This window comes from Ambystoma mexicanum, chromosome 8, assembly GCF_040938575.1.
Source record: "Ambystoma mexicanum isolate Mex_15411 chromosome 8, UKY_AmexF1_1, whole genome shotgun sequence".
Classification (NCBI taxonomy): Eukaryota; Metazoa; Chordata; class Amphibia; order Caudata; family Ambystomatidae; genus Ambystoma; species Ambystoma mexicanum.
Window position 1 is genome coordinate 1,218,157,018 of NC_090929.1, and position 18,050 is coordinate 1,218,175,067.

Here is an 18,050-nt window from a genome sequence, read left to right on the forward strand (position 1 = left end):
GACAAAATATTCTTCAATGCCCTGCGACCGAGCGCGCTGCAGGACGAACACGAGTCCCAGCAGTGGTTGGGCTCCAAGCACTCCAGGCAGAGTGCATAGGGGTCCGAGGCTTGGAATGAACAGTCACATGAGGGACACCTTGTGAAGCCTCCTTTGGTAACATGCGCCGGGAGAGGCAAGGCACTGAAGGGAAGTGAAATAAGAATTGACAAAAACAAAACAGGGAGCAATCAGAAAGTTAAAAAATCTCTGCCCCCAACTGCCAGGTCCGACACCGTCCGTGTGCATAAAGGGACTGAGGTGAGGCGCTGGAGGGTAGGGCATCAGCAGGGCGTTCCCACGCCTGAGGCCACATGCTACACTAAATTTAAAGGGGGAAGCTCAATTTTTTGCTGCCAACGGTTCCAGTACCGTCCACATGTCGGGGGACGACCCAAACAAGGATGTAGGAAAGGGGACAGGACATAGGAGTATTCTCAATTACCAACATCAGAGTGCTGGCGGGGCCCTCACATGCATTAGTAGTATCAACTCACAAACCACAAGTGACCACAAAGATTACTTTATATGCCATTGCACTTAGCCTTTCCTCAGTTTTCCTCTTACCCTGTTTTTTCATCTGATTGCACTTCTCTTTAAACAGTCTGGACTGTGGCAGGGCTTACTGCTTTTAATTTAAATGGGTGTCTAATCAAGGGTGATTGATTTTGCTTTTCCATTACAGGGGCTGACAGATGAAGCATTGCTTGCACCGAAGTACCCTTTACTGTGCTACCAAGCCCATTCGTCCATGAACGTTGGTTAAATGGTACACTTGAATGCACATTTGCTCAAAAGCATCACTCTGCAAAAGCACACATTGGCTGGCTTGTTGAATATTAGTGTCCAATGAAATTACCACTTCTTTGCAAGAGTACAAGGACGAGTAGTAGTTAAACCACCTACTCAGCCCAACACTAATGCGAATACAGCAGTGTTCACAATCAATGGTGAAAGAGGGACAGCCCGATAAACACGGTTTATCTCTTGGTAACGTGGGCAGAGGGCAGGCTATAGTCTTTGGTCGGGGTGTGAGTAGCAAACAAAGCAGCGTTAGTACAACTGGTCCAACATAAAAGAATAGATCATCAAGGTTCTAAAAAATAGGAACTTTAATAAAAAAAGAAATCAATGCATTCAACTAATAAACACTAAATCCCCACCGTTGTAAAGGAAAAACAAAGAATACAGAACTTTGATGTGAAAGGACACTCATGGTTGATAAGCAGTGGTGTTATGGCAAGTGATTTACAGCAACGTCAATTGTTCAGGGATAGGTCTTTAGAAGGTATAGAAGGGGCACTTAAAAGTCACTATGGTCCTTTAAAACGGACCAGGGGGCTGGGCCTCTAACAAATACCCTAGTTCTTGTGTTTGGGTGCTCGACAAAGACTTTTAGATGCGTTGTCTGCAATCATAATGAGGTTGAGACTTAAGTTGTGCAGTCCAATTGGCGAGATGATGTCAAGTAGGTTCGATGTGTGGGCTCCAGTCGGGCGAGATGGTGCTCAAGATGGTGGCTTCCAATGGTTTGAGGCTGCAGTCCAATCAGCGGTGAAAAGATGATTCTGCTGGGTCGAGTCAACATTCAAGACTGGCGAGTCGATGGCTTCCACAGGCCAAGTCGGCTTGCAAATCAGTTGTGCAGACCTTGAACTCGCAATGGCTGGATGGCTCTCAAGGCAGGTAAGCAGTTTGAAGATGTGTAGATTTCCAAAAGCGGCACTGCATATCCTAGAGTGGCTCAAACTGCATAGAGTTTGCCCAAGTCGACTCTCAGATGTCTTGAGGTGATTAAACAGGGTTCTAGCTGCTTCTGGGTTGCTGCGAGGCCCACAGGAATTCTCAGTAACGTACTTCCAGTCCAGGATATTGTCTGGCACATACAGGAGGTGTTCCCAAGTGAAGAGGACACTTGGTCCAAGAGCAGTGTCACTGCCACTGCTCCCTGCGGGTTGCTAGGGGGCAGATCTCTCCTCTACCTTGAAAGCTTCTGTCTTAAAATCTATGGCAGAGCGCTTTGGAATAAGCTGTATCCCCAACCGAGTTCCAGGGGAATTCTTGTTCTTCCAAGAGCCAGAGATGAACCAAAGGAGGAGGGGGTGCCGACTCCTTGTAAAGGCTGTCACACGGGACTGGTCAAAGAAAACTGGCTGTAATGGGTCAAATGCAGGCAGTTGTTACAAGTGCCATTTGCCTTCTTACATCACACGCAGAGTGCATTTTTTACAAGAAATAAAATGTAGTGGGGCGACACAGGCAGTGGTAGAGAGCACTAACAGAAACTAAGACGGTGGAACCCACCAGTACCTTCTGGCAACTAGAACTACACCCCCTACCTACGCCTGCTGGCTTTAAAGGGACTCTAGTGGTCAGCACTTTGTAGTGAGTGGTTTGCCATGTAAGTGCTCAGACTAGACACTAATACACATCTGTCCTGTCATAGCTGTGTCCTGTTCGCAGAGCCGGGGACTAGTGCAATATCAAATTGAAGTGGCTGTATAGTTGTGAGATCATAGCAGCCAGCATGCCACAATGGCCATGGCTTATGTACAGCTTTTCAGCCCATTACACTAACAAGGTTACACAATTATTATAATTTAGAGCTGCAGACAGTTAGAAAGCCACTTCTGAACGCAGGAACTACGTTCCAGCAGCAGCAGTCAGGAATGCACGTGACCTTTGAACCTGTCATATGCCTTTCCATGTCTGGTGCCGAGACAGCCATTAAGCTGTTTTAGAAAAGGCATACGTGCACAATAATTCTGTAATGTCGCATTTATGAAGCAAGGTCTGGTTAGCAGATCACACTTTCAAAAACAGAATTACTGCATCATGTCAAATTCATAAAAATCCAAAATCACACTGATGGCACTGTCCCTTGCCATCACAAATGTTAGGACATGCTGAATACTCAACACGTGCATATTGGCTTGTTTGCACAATGTAGTGATATAAAAGAATATTGGATTACCACATGGTATACCAAGCATACAACTCATTAAATAAAATAGACACAAATAAAGTCATAAGTATTATGAAGTATTATGAATATAAACACACTTCACTAGTGCATACAATATATGCTCATTCCAGGGCTTTTTACGAAGCAGAAAAAAGTGCATTACTGCATAAGTGCATGCCACAGTCATATTTATTCAGTTACTTGCCGTAATAAGCTCATACCACCTATAGATTGAAATAGCAATAAAACAGACATGAAATTATCAGTTGCACCAGTCCATGTTCTCAAACTAAGTCAGAAACGGGTTTATATCTGCATAACTAAACCCTGCATTTACAATGGCTTGCTGAAAGGCATCCAAGTCCCTGATACTACGTATTTTTAGACCCGTGTAATCAATCTGCACTGTGTGCGACAACGAGAGAAGTGTGGGCACAGAAATAAAAAGCAAATGGCTCAACTTGTACAAGTGTGATGATGTCCCCACCCTGACTGACCCCTGCAGGGTGGGTGGGTGGTTAGTGCGGGGGACCGGAGGAAGAGTGACCATGGGTGCCAGGTGCCACCACCAGTTCTGCTTTTCAGAGCCAGTCATGGTGTGGATCCACTGGTCACCCTCCACCTCCACACCCCCCACAACACCCAGGCAAGGAAATGTCCACAGTTACATCGGGCCCTTTAAGAGCTAAACTGAACACTGCTGAATGTGAAGCTAGGGGTGTTCCTAAGGTTTCAAAAATTCTTGTTTCAGGTTATCTTTGAATAGCAATAACATAAAAGTAAAATGGCTAAATTTCACTTTTTAAATATGCCTCAACACTGGGAAGAAAGCACACATTTATTAAACTAATCGAAAATGTTGGTTATTTAAATGCAACATGATACTTCTACTTGAAAGGCTGGAGGCTTACCATTTCTGTGTTCCGTAATATGTTGCCCTTCAGCTGTTGTATTTCTTCATCTTTCTGAATATTACTGGAAACTAAATTTTTCAATTGTACTTCTAGTGCAGCCACCAGCTGGTCTCGCTCTTCACGCCACTTCTGCAGGTCTTTATCCCTCACAGAAAGCTGTGCCGAGAGTGTTTCCTTGATTGAAAAAGAGTTGAACAAAAAATGGATACTTCATCTTTGCACTGACTATTACAGAATTCAGAAAAACATTACTCCTATTCAGTAATATCCTTTCTTCCACATCTCCGAATTAAATCACAGGTACCAAATGGATCTGGAGATATTAAAAATGACACTAGGGGGCAAAAGGTGAGGCTCACTAACAGACTGTCACTGCTGCGTGCTAGAAAGTGGATCAATACATTAATGAATTTTATTATGTACCTCAGTTCCCCCAATTTCCTATGCAACACAGTGGCTAAAAGAAATTGTAGATAAAGTGCCACAAAAGGAGCATTCTACTTCACAAAGAACACACTGGTGCCATTAAATACATCTTGATAGAAGTAACTTCATGAATCAGTGCCAGATAAATATATAAAGGTAAGTATTGTGAAACCTCTGTACTTTAGAGACAGGGATGTAAAACTTTTGCCTCCATGCTAACTCCCTATATTGCTTGTGCTATAGTGTCGATACGTCAGCAACCATTCTTAGAGTGAACTTGCCTTTGAAGTACATAGATTGCAAATTAACAAACCATCAATACCGTAGCATAACATTTCAATTGACTAACACACTGGCACCCAGCTCAAATGACACCATTGTAACTCTGGGTGGGCAAACATTGGCTAGTGGGTAAATACATTGATACGTATTGATGTTGTGAATAATCCCAGACAGGCTGGTAATCCTCGGTAAAATAGAACAGTTTAAATTAAACTTAAACTTGAGTCACTTTAGTGCTCTATTGTTGTAATTTTGGGTCATACTGACCAGAGCCAATAGGGAATATTCGCCTTAACACCTCCCATGTCGCAATCTTCAGATTTGGCACGCGCACTTGAAGTGGCAGTAAGAGCCAAATGACGAGCCATGAGGGCATGGCGGGAGGGTCGTGAACCTATGAAAGATAGCAATGCTGGAGAACAGGAGTTAAAAGGTAAGTAACTTGTTCCTTCTCCTGCACTGGATCTTTCATAGATTCACATGCTGTGAACAGATTACAAAGCAGTAAAAACAATAACCAATACACAAGGGTGGAGGAGTTTCCCGGATCACTTACCACAGGGGATTTGCCAAGCTTATGCAAACAGGTTTTGTAGAACTACCTGGTCGACTCTAGACTCCTCTGCGGAATCCCTGTCAATGCTGTAGAATCTGGTGAATGTGTGCACCAATTTCCGTGCTGCGCAGCAGACGTCTGGCAGCAGGATCCCGGAGAGAATTGCAGCGGTCGCAGCAACTGCCCTAGTGGAATACGTCCAGGGTCTTCCCGGGAGCAGTCTGCGCACCTGCTGGTGGCAGAATGAGATGCAGATCGCAATCCATCTCGCAATTGCAGATTGAGACAGCCTTGCCCTGTAGGTCCAAATGGGACAAACAGTTGATCCGTTAAACGGAATGACTTTGTGCGGGCCACATAGTACTTGAGGGCAAGCACCACATCCAGTGTGTGCAGGGTGCACTCTGCCGGAGATGCAGGGGAGCCAAAAAACAGTGGCACCACCACCTGCTGGTTAAGATGGAAGGATGAAGATAACTTAGGTATGGACTTTGGATTAGCCCGCAATACAGCCCTGTGGAACGTCAAATAAGGCGGTTTTGAAGAAAATGCCTGTATCTCTCCCACACATCTCACCAAAGTAATTGCCACCAAAAAGCAGTCTTCCACGACAGGCGCTTGATGGATGCCTGGTGCATGGGCTTAAAAGGTGGTCTCATAAACCTTGTGAGCAGTATGTCGAGTTCCCAGGCTGGGGCGGCGGACTTGAGGGAATGACCAAAACATTCCTTTAGAAATTCTTTCACTAGCCGATGAGACCAGAGGGAAGGCTTTCCAGAGGACCAGCAGTATGTGGAGATTGTGGCCAGGTGCACTCTAATGAAGGAGTGCGTCAACCCTGACTCTGCTAGCGACAAGAGGTACAACATCAGATTCTCTGGGTTGATTGTCTGGGGATGTAGGTGATGTCTTCTGCACCACACCTGTAAATACTTCCACTTGCTCTTGTAGCATTTTAGAGTGGCCGGGGCCCTTGCTTTAGCCAACACCTCCTGGCAAGCCTGCGGGAGGGAAAGGTTCCCAAATTCTGGGACCACAGGATTCATGCCGTCGGATTGAGAGAGGCCGGGTCGTGGTGCAGTACTGTTCCCTGGTGCCTGGACAGGAGCGACTGGTGCGGGGCAGCCTGATGCGAGTTGTCGCAGAGCCAGGAGCTCCGAGTACAAATACGGCCTCGGCCACGCAGGGGCCACTAATATCAATCATCACCGAAACTGTTTAAATGTGTGTAGGACTCGTGGCACCAGAGGAAACGGGGAGGAGGGGCATACAGAAATGTCCCTCCCAAGGGAATGCAAAGGCGTCCCCCAAACTGGGTGAGCTGTGGGGACCTGGTCTCTCTCCCCCAGTTCTCCCCTTCCTTGCGGATGTAAAACATGGACGTTGTGTTGTCTGTGTAAATCCAGACCACTTTCCCTTCGAGCTGGGGGAGGAAAGACTTCAGTGACCAGAATATCACCCGTAGCTCCAGCAGATTGATGTGCTGGGTATTCTCCGACTGACCATAAACCCCTGGTGTGCTGGTCTTGGCAGTGGGCTCCTCAGCCCTCCAGGGAAGCGTCCGTAATGGCGGTGATCTGATGGTATGCAAGTCTGAAGGGGGCGCCATGCAGGATGTGTTCCCTCACTGACCACCAGAGCAGGTCCTTCCTGAAGGCTGGAGTCAGCGTAATGCTGTCTTCCCAAGAGCCTGAAGCTTGTACCCATCTGGCATCCAAGAACTCCTTCACTTGTCTCATGCATAGTCTGCAGTTGATCAGTGGAATGCATGAAGACAACTGCAGACTGTGGTTGTGCGGGTTTTGCTGAGGCAATGCACCTTCTGCAGAAGGGCCAACACTTTCTCGTCTGAGGGCCTGGCTCTGCAAATGCTGGTGTCTAGCAGCGCTCCGATGTACAGTGCCCTCTGAGAGGGGGGCCAGCTTAGACTTCGTAAAGTTGATGGAGAACCCCAGTTGTTGAAGACATTGGATAGTGACAGAGGTGTTGAACTCCGCAAGAGAGCATGAGACGGCTCTTATTAACCAGTCGCCTAAGTATGGGTAGACGTGGACTCCTCTCCGTCACAGGTGAGCCACCACTGGTGCGAGGCATTTGGTGAACACCTGAGGGGCTGATCTGAGGCCGAAAGAAGAGCCTTTAACTGATAGTGCTCTCCTGCCACCACAAAACTAAGGTAGCGCAGGTGTGAAGTGTGAATAGGAATCTGGAAGTATGCATCCAAGATCGAGTGAAGCTAGGAAATCCCCCTGGGGCAGCAGTGAGTACTTGTTGCAGTGTTACCATGCTTTTGATCTTTCAGAAACTTGTTGAGCACACTTCGGTCTAGAATGGGTCTTCAACCCCCTGGTTTGTTCAGCAAGCCCTTTTTGCTTACCAGCAAGTAGCGGGAAGGAACAAGTTACTTACCTGTAACTGTTGTTCTCCAGCATGGGTCTGGCATGGATTCACATGCTCATGAATATTTCCCGTCGTCAGGCCGGGAATCCTCGGTATAGAAAAAAATCAGTATCAGTTTCGTTTCTGATCTGTCTTTCTTAGTAGTAACCAATCACTGGTCTCTGGGTCATACTGCCCCCAGCCAATGACTGCCCTCTCCCTAAGCCCGCCTCTGGCAGCCATCCTCATATTTGGTAGCACGTAAAGTGGCAGTATGACCAAGTGAAGAGCCGCAGAGGGGTAGGCGGGAGGGTTCGCATGTGAAGCCATGCCAGACCCATGCTGGAGAACAATAGTTACAGGTAAGTAACTCGTTCCTTCTCCAGCATGGGGTCTGGCATGGATTCACATGCTCATGAATAAGAGAATACATAGCAGTACACACATGCACAACCACGGGAGGTGGCAACAGGCTCAACAATAAGCAATACAACAACTCAACATTAAGCATCTCTTGCCTCCTCACCAGGCTCACCTTAGGCGAACAGGTTGCGCAGCACTGCTTGGCCGACCCTGGACTCCTCCCTGGAGTCCCGATCGACGCAGTAGAATCTTGTGAAGGTGCGCGTCGACCTCCACGTCGCAGCCCTGCAGATGTCTAGCAGGGGCACACCAGACAGGAACGCGGTGGTAGCAGCGATCGCTCTGGTCGAATGGGCTCTCAGACGGCCGGGCAGCGGTCGGTTTACCAACCGGTGACAGTGCATGATGCAGCCGGAGAGCCATCTGGAAATGGAAGTCTTCGAGAGAGCCTTCCCTTGATTCACAGACCCAAAGTTCACAAACAGTTGTGACGTCTTCCGAAAACTCTTTGTGCGGTCCACGTAGAACTTCAGCGCTCTAGCTTCATCCAGCGAGTGCAAAGTCCTCTCGGCCGGCGATAAAGGCGACGGGAAGAAAACTGGCAACACCAAGGGCTCGTTGAGGTGGAAGTCCGATGGCATCTTTGGCATAAAGGAGGGGTGCGTCCTCAGCACCACCCTCGTGTCATGAAAAGTCAAGTATGGAGGCTTGCAAGATAGGGCCTGGATCTCTCCCACTCGTCGTGCGGAGGTGATGGCCACGAGGAAAGCTGTCTTCCATGACAGGAACTTCAGAGGCGCCGAATGCATAGGCTCGAATGGGGCCCCCCATGAGCCTGGTCAGCACCACATTAAGCTCCCACGCCGGGGCAGGAGCCTTCACCGGCGGGAATGATCGGAATAGTCCCTTCATGAATTCTTTCACAAGGCGATGAGACCACAAGGACGCCTGTCCCGTAGTCCTGGTATATCGGGAGATTGCAGCCAGATGTATTTTGATGGAGGCGTGAGCCAGTCCAGCTTTGGCCAGCGACAGTAGGTACGGCAGTACTTGAGGGGCCGTAATCCGCAGAGGGTTAATCTTCTGTGCACGGCACCAGACAGAGAACCTCTTCCATTTATGTCCGTAGCACTTGAGAGTTGAGGACGCCCTGGCCTTTGCAAGAACCTCTGCAGTCGGCAGGGATGTCGTACCCACCAAACTCTTTTGCTGCAGGAGCCAGGCCTGCAAGTTCAGCGACTCCGGGTTGTGGTGAAGAATGGCGCCTCCTTCTCTGGAGAGAAGGTCTGCGTCTGTCGGCAGCTTGACTGATGTGGATGTTGACAAGTCCAGAAGGTCCGGGAACCAGATCTGTCGCAGCCACGCCGGTGCGACGAGGATCATCCTGCACCGGGACCTCTTGAGCTGGTTGATGAGCCAGAGCAGCAACGGCAGTGGAGGGAATGCATAAAGAAATAGGCCGTCCCAGGGGAACGAGAAAGCATCGCCCATGCTCCTCGGCTGGGGGAACCTGCTGGCGAACCTCCGGCACTTGGAATTCGTTGCCGTCCCGAAGAGATCGATTTGGGGTTCGCCCCATCGTCGGAAGAGTCGATCCATTTGATCCTGGCGTAGTTCCCACTCGTGGCACGAGCGCAGCTCCCTGCTGAGTGAGCCGGCGATCGTGTTTTCTATTTCTGCCAGATGAAGAGGCACCAGAAACATCCGTTGGGCGACAGCCCAATGCCACAGATCCTGGGCTTCCTTGGATAGGGCCGGGGACCTGGTTCCGCCCTGCTTCCGGATGTAGAACATCGCAGTGGTGTTGTCGGTGAAGATCCTCACCACCTTGCCCTTGAGGGACGGGAGAAAGGACCCGAGGGCCCAGAACACTGTGCGGAGCTCCAAAATGTTGATGTGGAGTGACTTCTCCTCCGGTAGCCAAAGGCCTCTCGCGTGAAGATCTCCGGAGTGCGCTCCCCAACCTTCCAGGGAGGCGTCCGTCGTCACCGTCACCTGGTGAGCTGGGATCTGAAAGTCCGTGCCCGCCAACAGATGGGAGCGGGTACCCCACCACCGGATCGCCTGACGGAACGTCTCGTTGAGAGGGATCCTGTCCTCGAAGCTGCCCGTCGACTGGATCCAGCGGGCGACGAGGAACTCTTGTAAGGGGCGCATCCGAAGCCTGCAAAGGCGCACCAGATAAATGCAGGAGGACATCATCCCGAGGAGGGACTTGATAGATCTTACCCTGGCCATGTCCGTGGCCAGCAGATGCTGCACCTTGCCAGAATGGACCTGGTCCTTTCCTCCGACGGCGAGGCCAGCCGTGCCACTGTGTCGAGCTTGGCTCCCAGAAACAGGGCGACTTGCGACGGAACCAGGTGGGATTTTGGAAAGTTGATGGAGAATCCCAGGTCCGGGAGCAGCTGGACGGTCTTCGCAGTGTGCTCCACGGCGAGCTCCCTCGTCCTTGCCCGGATGAGCCTGTCGTTCAGGTAGGGGTAGACGTGGATCCCCTGTAGGCGCAGCCGCGCCGCCACCGGTGCGAGGCACTTGGTGAACACCCTGGGTGCCGACTTCAATCCGAACGGGAGGGCCTTGAACCGGTAGTGCCGCCCTTGGACCATGAACCTGAGGAACTTTCGGTGTCTTTTTAGAATGGGGATGTGGAAGTATGCATCCTCCAAGTCCAACGACGACAGGAAATCGCCCTCCTCCAGCTGTCCCAGCACGTGCTGGAGGGTGACCATACGGAACTTCTGCGCCTTGATGTTCTTGTTCAGTCTTCGTAGGTCCAGGATGGGGCGACATCCTCCAGTCTTCATTTTTACGAGGAAGTACCTTGAGTAAACTCCGGAGCCCCGAAGCCTCTTTGGGACGAGCTCGATGGCACCCTTCTTGAGCATCGGCCTTACTTCCAACAGTAGTTGAGGGACGTGATTTTCCTTCCTGGCCACGGGTGGAACGCGAGGGCACTTCTTCTGAAACTCGAGGGCATGCCCTTGGGCCAGGGCGTCAAGCACCCAGGGTCGGTTCAATCTTGTTTGGAGGCCGCCTTGCCTCCTGGACCTCCCTGTCGACGACGGGCACCACCTGACTTGCCGCGTCCCCGTAGGCTTCCTGGGACGAAGATCTTGCCGCTTGGCGGTACGTGGAGGAGCCACTGCCGGATCCCTTGGAGGCACCTTGTCTGCCTCCGGAGCTCCGAAAGGACGGCCGTCATTGTTGGAGCACTCGCAGTGCCCAGGCAGTCTCTGTGTCTGTCTTGATGGCCTGAAGGGACTCATCAACCGCCTTCCCAAACAGGTTGTTCCCGTCGAAGGGCATGTCCAAAACCTTGGTTTGTATGTCCTGGTGGAAATCCGTGGCCTTGAGCCATCCTCGTCGTCTCAAGCAAACGCCGTTGCCCAACTGACGGAAACCGGTGTCGGCAATGTCCGTTGCCACCGTGATTGCGTGGTCCGAAGCAATCTCACCCTCCTGTAGGATTTCAAGGGCCTCAGCCCTTTTGGCGTCCGGAAGGAAGTCTAACAGAGGGGCGATTTTGAATCACAACTCCTGTCGTAACTTCCTGCCCTCGCCGATGCCCCCCCCCAGCTTTTTTTTTTGCCGCCGCGACGACCGAATTCGGGGTAGGTTGTGCCCGAAGGCACAAGGGGGCAGCGCCGGGGACCCGGTACTTCTTCTCGTACCGGTCCCTCTTTGCCGGCGCCGTGACAGGGTTCTTGAGGGCGAGCGCCTCATCCCAGATGTCATCAAGAAGCGGTACGGCGAGGATCGTCTTCCTTTTAGCCTCGCGCCGTTGGTAAAGGAACCCTTCTTTCTTCTTCTCTTCTGGGCAGAGCTGGAAAAGCTCGGATGCCCTGGAAATCATGGCATGAAAGGATCCAATCTCGTCGGGCGGGGACGCCCGAGCAGGGGGTGACGGGGGACACGTCCCGTCGTCGCCTCCGTCGTCATCTGTACCTGTCGTAGCCGTGTCCGTGCCTGTATCATCCCCGTGGGTAGTAAACCGGGGGGAAGCAGAGCAGGCCACAGAGGTGGGAGAGGTGGCATAGGATGCGTCCTCCTCCTCTTATGCGGTGGACTTTCCGAAGGTCCTGGCTCCGGTTCCCCCGTCGGGTCTGGCTCAGGTACCTCCGTCGGGGGAAGGGGCAACCTTGTCCTTATCTCCGAGCATAAGGACTGAATCGCTGACAAAATGGCCGCCTAAGTGTCCTGCGGCACCGGTAACGATGGGCGCAAGGGCTCTTGAGGAGCCTTGTCGGCGACACCGTCGCTCTCGTCGTCACCCTCGTCGGGATCCCCCCCGATGGGCTGGGCCTCTTCCACGACTTCGATGAGCTCTTCTTCAGAGGTCGTGTCCGTATCCACGATGGCCACCAGCTCCTCCCCTACCTTTTCCAACAAGGACTTCGCGGGGGTCTTTTCAATGGGCCTGAAAGACGACTCCCTCAGCGGTGGCAGGGAGACTTTGGGTCCTGAGGGCGCCTCCACTGGTGTAGCCTCCACAGGCTGAGCCAGGGCCGCGGCGACATCCTCAATCGAGGTCTTAGCAGGGTGAATTGAGGCCATCGTCACCTTCTGGACGCCTGGGGCCTTCGCCTTGGGGGGGGAGGGTCCGAGCCTCGCTTCGCCTCTGCCAGAATCTTCGAGATCGACCGGGGCCTCTCCAGAAGCTTCGCCGGGTTCTCGGACTTCCTCTTACCCAAGCCAGAGCGTTGGCTCGTGGTTGATGGCGCCGGGGAGGATGCGCCCTGCGTGGCAGCCAAGGAGCCCGACCGTTCGGCGCTCCCGGTGCCCGCGGTGCTTAGCCTTTTGTTGGGCCCCCATCGCTGGGGCGCCCTCACAGGACTTAGAAGACCGCTCAGACTTCTTTTTCTTCTTCTCGCCTGACGGGCTCTTCCCTTCCAGCCAGTTGGCGAGACGGAGGTGGCGATCCTTCATGGTCCGCTCCGACATGTTCCCACAAAACGCACAGTCCTTCTCCGTGTGCATCTTGTCCTCATGGAGACAGTAGAGGCATAACGAATGCTTGTCCTCCTTGAAAACATTCTGAAGCTGGCATCCAGGGCAGGTCCTGAACAGCTTCCCGGGCGTCAAGCTTCCTTTCCCCTGGGCCATGTCCGGGGTAGGCCTCGGAACTTCTGGAATCCTCCAAAAGCGTAACTCGACGAAAACTTCACCCTTGAGGGGCATAGAAAACTCTGAAACGGATCACCGTTGATCGGATGTAGAAACGGTGGAGCTTGAGGCTCTATTTAACCGAAAAATGAAAAAAATCTCCTGAAAAAGCACGAAAACGCAGCAAAAGCTTGAGAGCTACAGCACGAGGACTACCAACACTTGAACGTGCGGTAAAAATCTGAGGATGGCTGCCAGAGGCGGGGCTTAGGGAGAGGGCAGTCATTGGCTGGGGGCAGTATGACCCAGAGACCAGTGATTGGTTACTACTAAGAAAGACAGATCAGAAACGAAACCGATACTGATTTTTTTCTATACCGAGGATTCCCGACCTGACGACAGGGAATATTCATGAGCATGTGAATCCATGCCAGACCCCATGCTGGAGAATACACGCCTTTCTGTATCTCGTTCCCGGGGACCTTTTCTACAGCACCCTTCCGTAGCAGAGACTGCATTTTTTGGATTAGGAGGAGCTGCAATTTTTCTGGTCTTTGTACAGGAGGAATGTCTGGAGGGTACTTTACGTACTCCAGCGAATGCCCCGGATGGAGGAGGGACAGCACCCATTCATCGGATGTTACTCAAGGGCATTCATCGACAAAGTTTGATAGATGACCCCCAAATGGGGTGCTGAAGTGGGAGGCTCCGGCTCTCAACTGGTCATGCTTGCTTGCCGGACTGGCCCCTAGGCTGGGAGGAGACTTGGCGTCGCTGGGAACCCTTGTAGGTTTGGGTTTGTTTCCTGTACTGATCCCCTGTTGAATAAGGGCTCTTGTAGGACGTGGACGACTGGTACGTATTGCGGTTGTCCCGCAAAGTTATATTATAATGCCCTTTTCCTATACAAAAGGACTGGTGCTTGTATTGTTATGTGCCCAGGGAGCAGGCGGTTTCAGTGTGTCTTTATGCCTGTAGGGCCTCATCTACCTTTTTACAGAACAGGGCTGTGCCATCCAAAAGGCAGGTCTGTAACCCGGGATTGGACATCCGGTCGAAAGTCTGTGGCTTTAAGCCAACCATGTCGGCGTGGGACCTCTCCATTACCCATCTGTCAATAGCCAGTGTCGGCGATGTCGACAGAAACAGTGATGGTGTGGTCAGATGCAAGCTCTCCCTCATGGATATTGTCCAGTGCCTCTTGCTTCTTGTCCTCTGGCAAGAATGCCAATAGGGGCCCCAACGTGTACCATAACGCGCAATCATAGCGGACAAGTATGGCCATAGCATTCGCCGCCTTGATAGTCATGGCAGCTGTCGTGCGGATTCTCTTGCCAAAGGAGTTGAGGCGTTTTCCATCCTTGTCTGGGGCATTGAGCAGGATGAAGATGGGTTGGCTGATCTCTTCTTGGCCGTCACAGAAACTATGGAGTCTCGGATAGGCTGCGTGTGGAGACAGGCAACTGTGCTCTCTGGAGCCCTTTACTTTTTGTCGAAACAATCCTCCTTTGGAGGTGCAGTTGCAGGGTGCGCCATGGAAACCAGAGCGTCCACACAGATGTCCTCCACTGAAGGTATTGCAATGATGGACTTCCTTTGCTGCTCTCTACGTTGTTATAAAACGCTCTCCTCCCTTTGCTCCTCCGGTGCTAAGCCGAACACTGTGTACGTCCTGGACATGAGCGCATGGAAAGCTACTTCATCAGAGGGAGAATCCCTGAGGGTCACCTCATCTGGCTCATCATCCGCAGTAATGAAGTCATCAAACTCACCTATATCGGAAAGTGTGGGGGTCATGACCTCTTCAGGCTCCGTTTCCGATCCCTCATCCATCAGCACCTCTTGTACTGACCGGTTTCTTTTCGGCTTGGGAGATAAGGAATCTCGTATCCGTCTGTGGAAGGTCCTGGGGCCTCAGACGCACTTGCCTGTTGATGTTGGCAACCAGTGGTCTCAAAGGCAGTGCATGCAAGGTCACCACCAATGTCAGTGTTGACAAACGGTTCTATGATACATTCCTTTGAGTGCATGGCTGCTGATGCTGGACTGCAGTTGACAGCATAGGATCCCTTTGGGGCAAAGGTTGTAAAGGCTGTACAACCCCTGCTGACAAGGGGTTCAAAGAAGGTGGTCTGAGGTTTGCTTCACCCTGAGGTGGAATCCTCTGTGGCAATGCCCTAGGGGGAGAGGATTTCTGCGACACAAAAGCCGCCTCCTCTTCTGACTGTGAAAGATTTGGTTCTGGGACTACTAGGCCACCTGGTAATAGAGCAACCCCCAGGTTTGGAAACACATTTCTGGCCGTGGTTCTACTGTGCTGGTATCAAGGCCAACGGTGAAAACGGATTGGCGAGACTTGACTCGTCAATGGTGCCGTCGACGACCGTATGGTCGATGAAGCGCTCGTGGTTGTAGTCTTCGAGGTCGATGACTGTTGTAGTCGAGGTTGAAATCGATTACTGTTTTGTCAACTTGCTCGATGAAGGTGCTTTTGTCGACAGTTTCATAGACGGCAAAGTAGATAATTTCGTCACAGACTAGGGTTTTGTCGTCGATGAGGACAATGACAAATCTGCGGATTTTGCCGTCTTCGCAGACGAGAAAGCTGCAGGCGTTTACTTCGGTGTAGATGACCTGGAGTGCGACGAAGGCGGCTTCGTAGCTGACTGCGATAAGGTCGGAGAGGAATGCTCACCAGACTTGGAGATGGACCTTCAAGTAGATGCTTCCCTTTAGTTGATGAAAGGGCTTTGGCACTTTTCCCCACCCTGCCTCTCCTTGGGTACCGACCTTCGAGGGCCGGTCCTTGTGAGATGACCTCAAGCTATCGCCTGAGGCCTCCTCCTGCGTTTTTTTGCTTATGGCCTGGTTGTCATGCGACTTGAGGTGGTTCGCTGGGCCGTCCTGCCCTGCCGCAACGAGGCATGACTTCGTACCGAAGCCGAGTCAGAGACCTCACCGGCATCTTCCAACCAAGCGACGAGACAGCGGCGGCGGTCATTCAGGGTCTTCGACGAGAAAGACTGGCAGATCTTGCTGTCTTTGATGACATGTTGCTGGTGAAGTTGAAGGCAATAGAGGTATTCCTCATGGTGATCCTCCACATAAACATTCTTCAGCCCACATCGGCACACACCCTGAACTGGCACTGTCTCGTAGATTCCGCTATGAGGTAGGCCCAAGTGCGTTGTTGACTCATCTTCGACGATATCCGGTGGCGGGAACGTTCGACAGAGGTCTCGTTGGTACCACATTGTTAGTTGGACGAAGAAAACACGATTAACGTTCAGATATCAAATTTATGTTATATAATTTGGAAGAAAATTGTTCAAGAAGATTTTTGTGGACTCCAAAAATGAACGTGCAGTAAAAAAATCTGAAGATGGCCAAAAGGGGAGGAGTTAAGGGAGTATTCCCGATTGGCTGTGGGCAGTATGACCCAAAATGACGACGGAGCACTAAAGTGACTTAAGTTTCATTTTAATTTAAACTGCTAATTTACCGAGGATTTCCCAGCCTGACGACAGGGAATATTCACAGAATGTGAATCTATGGAAGATCCAATGCTGGAGAAGTAACTGTACGGCAAGAACAGCAACTACACAGGAAAGCAACACCGAAGCACAGATGACCGCAGCCCAAGAGTAATACTTAGCAAACTACTGGACCAGAAGCAAAGTACACTTGTGTGGTCCAACAAGAATGCTAGCACTAACCCGGAATTTCCAGACACTTCACCACCACACGAACACACTCAGCCAAAAGACACGGGTAAACTGATGAACAAACAATGAAGCTACTTATCAGCAAAGTTGTGTTCCTCCCCGAGGCAATACAGGTAGATCCTGCAAGGATCGGAGATGGACATCTGACGCCCGCAGTTGATGCAGGGCTTAAAACCGGAGGACTTTGACAGCAATGGCAGAAAGCCTACACATCTTCTTCTCATCACAGTGGTGGAACGAAGCCCGTTGACCACCAGGGAAGGGTTGGGGACCCCAAGCACCATAAAGAGAACTTGAGAGGGAGAGTCCCGCACAACAGTGGCAGAGAAAAGCCCACTCAACGCCAAAGGAGGGTCAGGGACTCTAAACAAAATACGAGTCATCTTCCTTGTAGCAGGGAAGTGAACCAAGTGGGCCAAATTAAAGAAGAGAAGCTGGGGTCGAGGACTTCAATAACATTTGAAAATTGGGTGCTGTAGGTGTGAAACCTAATGAAAAAACCAACAGGGGAAGGAAGTTATTCCCCTGGTTGCAAGGAACTGATAACAAGATACCAGGAGAAATTATAAATTACTCACCATAGTGACTAACGTATTCTTAATCCATAGTCCCCTTTCCTCCATACGTTATGGTGGTCCCTTCCAAGGGACGGGAAACGGAAACTTTTTCACCAGAAGAAAATGTCTTCCCCTTTAAATTTGGAGGCGCAGCCAGGGAGCATGCGCTGCCCTGACTCCACCCTCTGGCGCCATACCTCAGTCCCCATTGACGCCTCGACAATAGATTCAACATTGCCTAATGAAACCAGTATTATGAGGGGGAGGTTGGTGGGACATATGGAGGAAAGGGGACTATGGACTAAGAGTATGTTTGTCACTACGGTGAGTAACTTATAATTACTCTTACGTCCCGTCCCCTTTCCTCCATACTGTATGGCGATTACAACTGATTGTAGCCCCAGGGTGGAGAGGAGAACCTCCTTAAGCAAATAGGTTTGAGAACCGCCTGTCCGAAAGCCACATCAGATGTAGAGCCTGCATCCAGACAGTAATGCTTGCAGAAAGCCGAGGGAGAGGCCCAAGTGGCCGCCCTGCTTATGACTTGCCAAGGGACATGGCGCTGAAATGCGATGGCCGTTGCCTTGGCCCTGACTGCGTCGGCATACATGTTGCCCGGAAGCGGCTTGTGCTGGCCCTCATATGCTTCTTTGATGGCCGAGACCATACAGTGGGATATGGAAACCTTAGAGGCCTGATAGCCTGGTCTTGAGCCTCCAAAAGTGACAAACAGGGCAT

The 18,050-nt window shown here is 51.1% G+C and overlaps 1 protein-coding gene across 3 annotated transcripts in view; it reads right to left on the reverse strand.

The window, feature by feature from the left end:
* Positions 1-18,050, reverse strand: part of KIF20B (kinesin family member 20B) — a 2,369,321-nt gene that overhangs the window by 377,885 nt on the left and 1,973,386 nt on the right. For all 3 annotated transcript variants that reach the window (XM_069611316.1, XM_069611317.1, XM_069611318.1), the window contains exon 27: positions 3,916-4,092. In XM_069611316.1, coding sequence (XP_069467417.1) covers positions 3,916-4,092 — 177 coding nt within the window. The remainder of the gene's footprint in view (positions 1-3,915; positions 4,093-18,050) is intronic.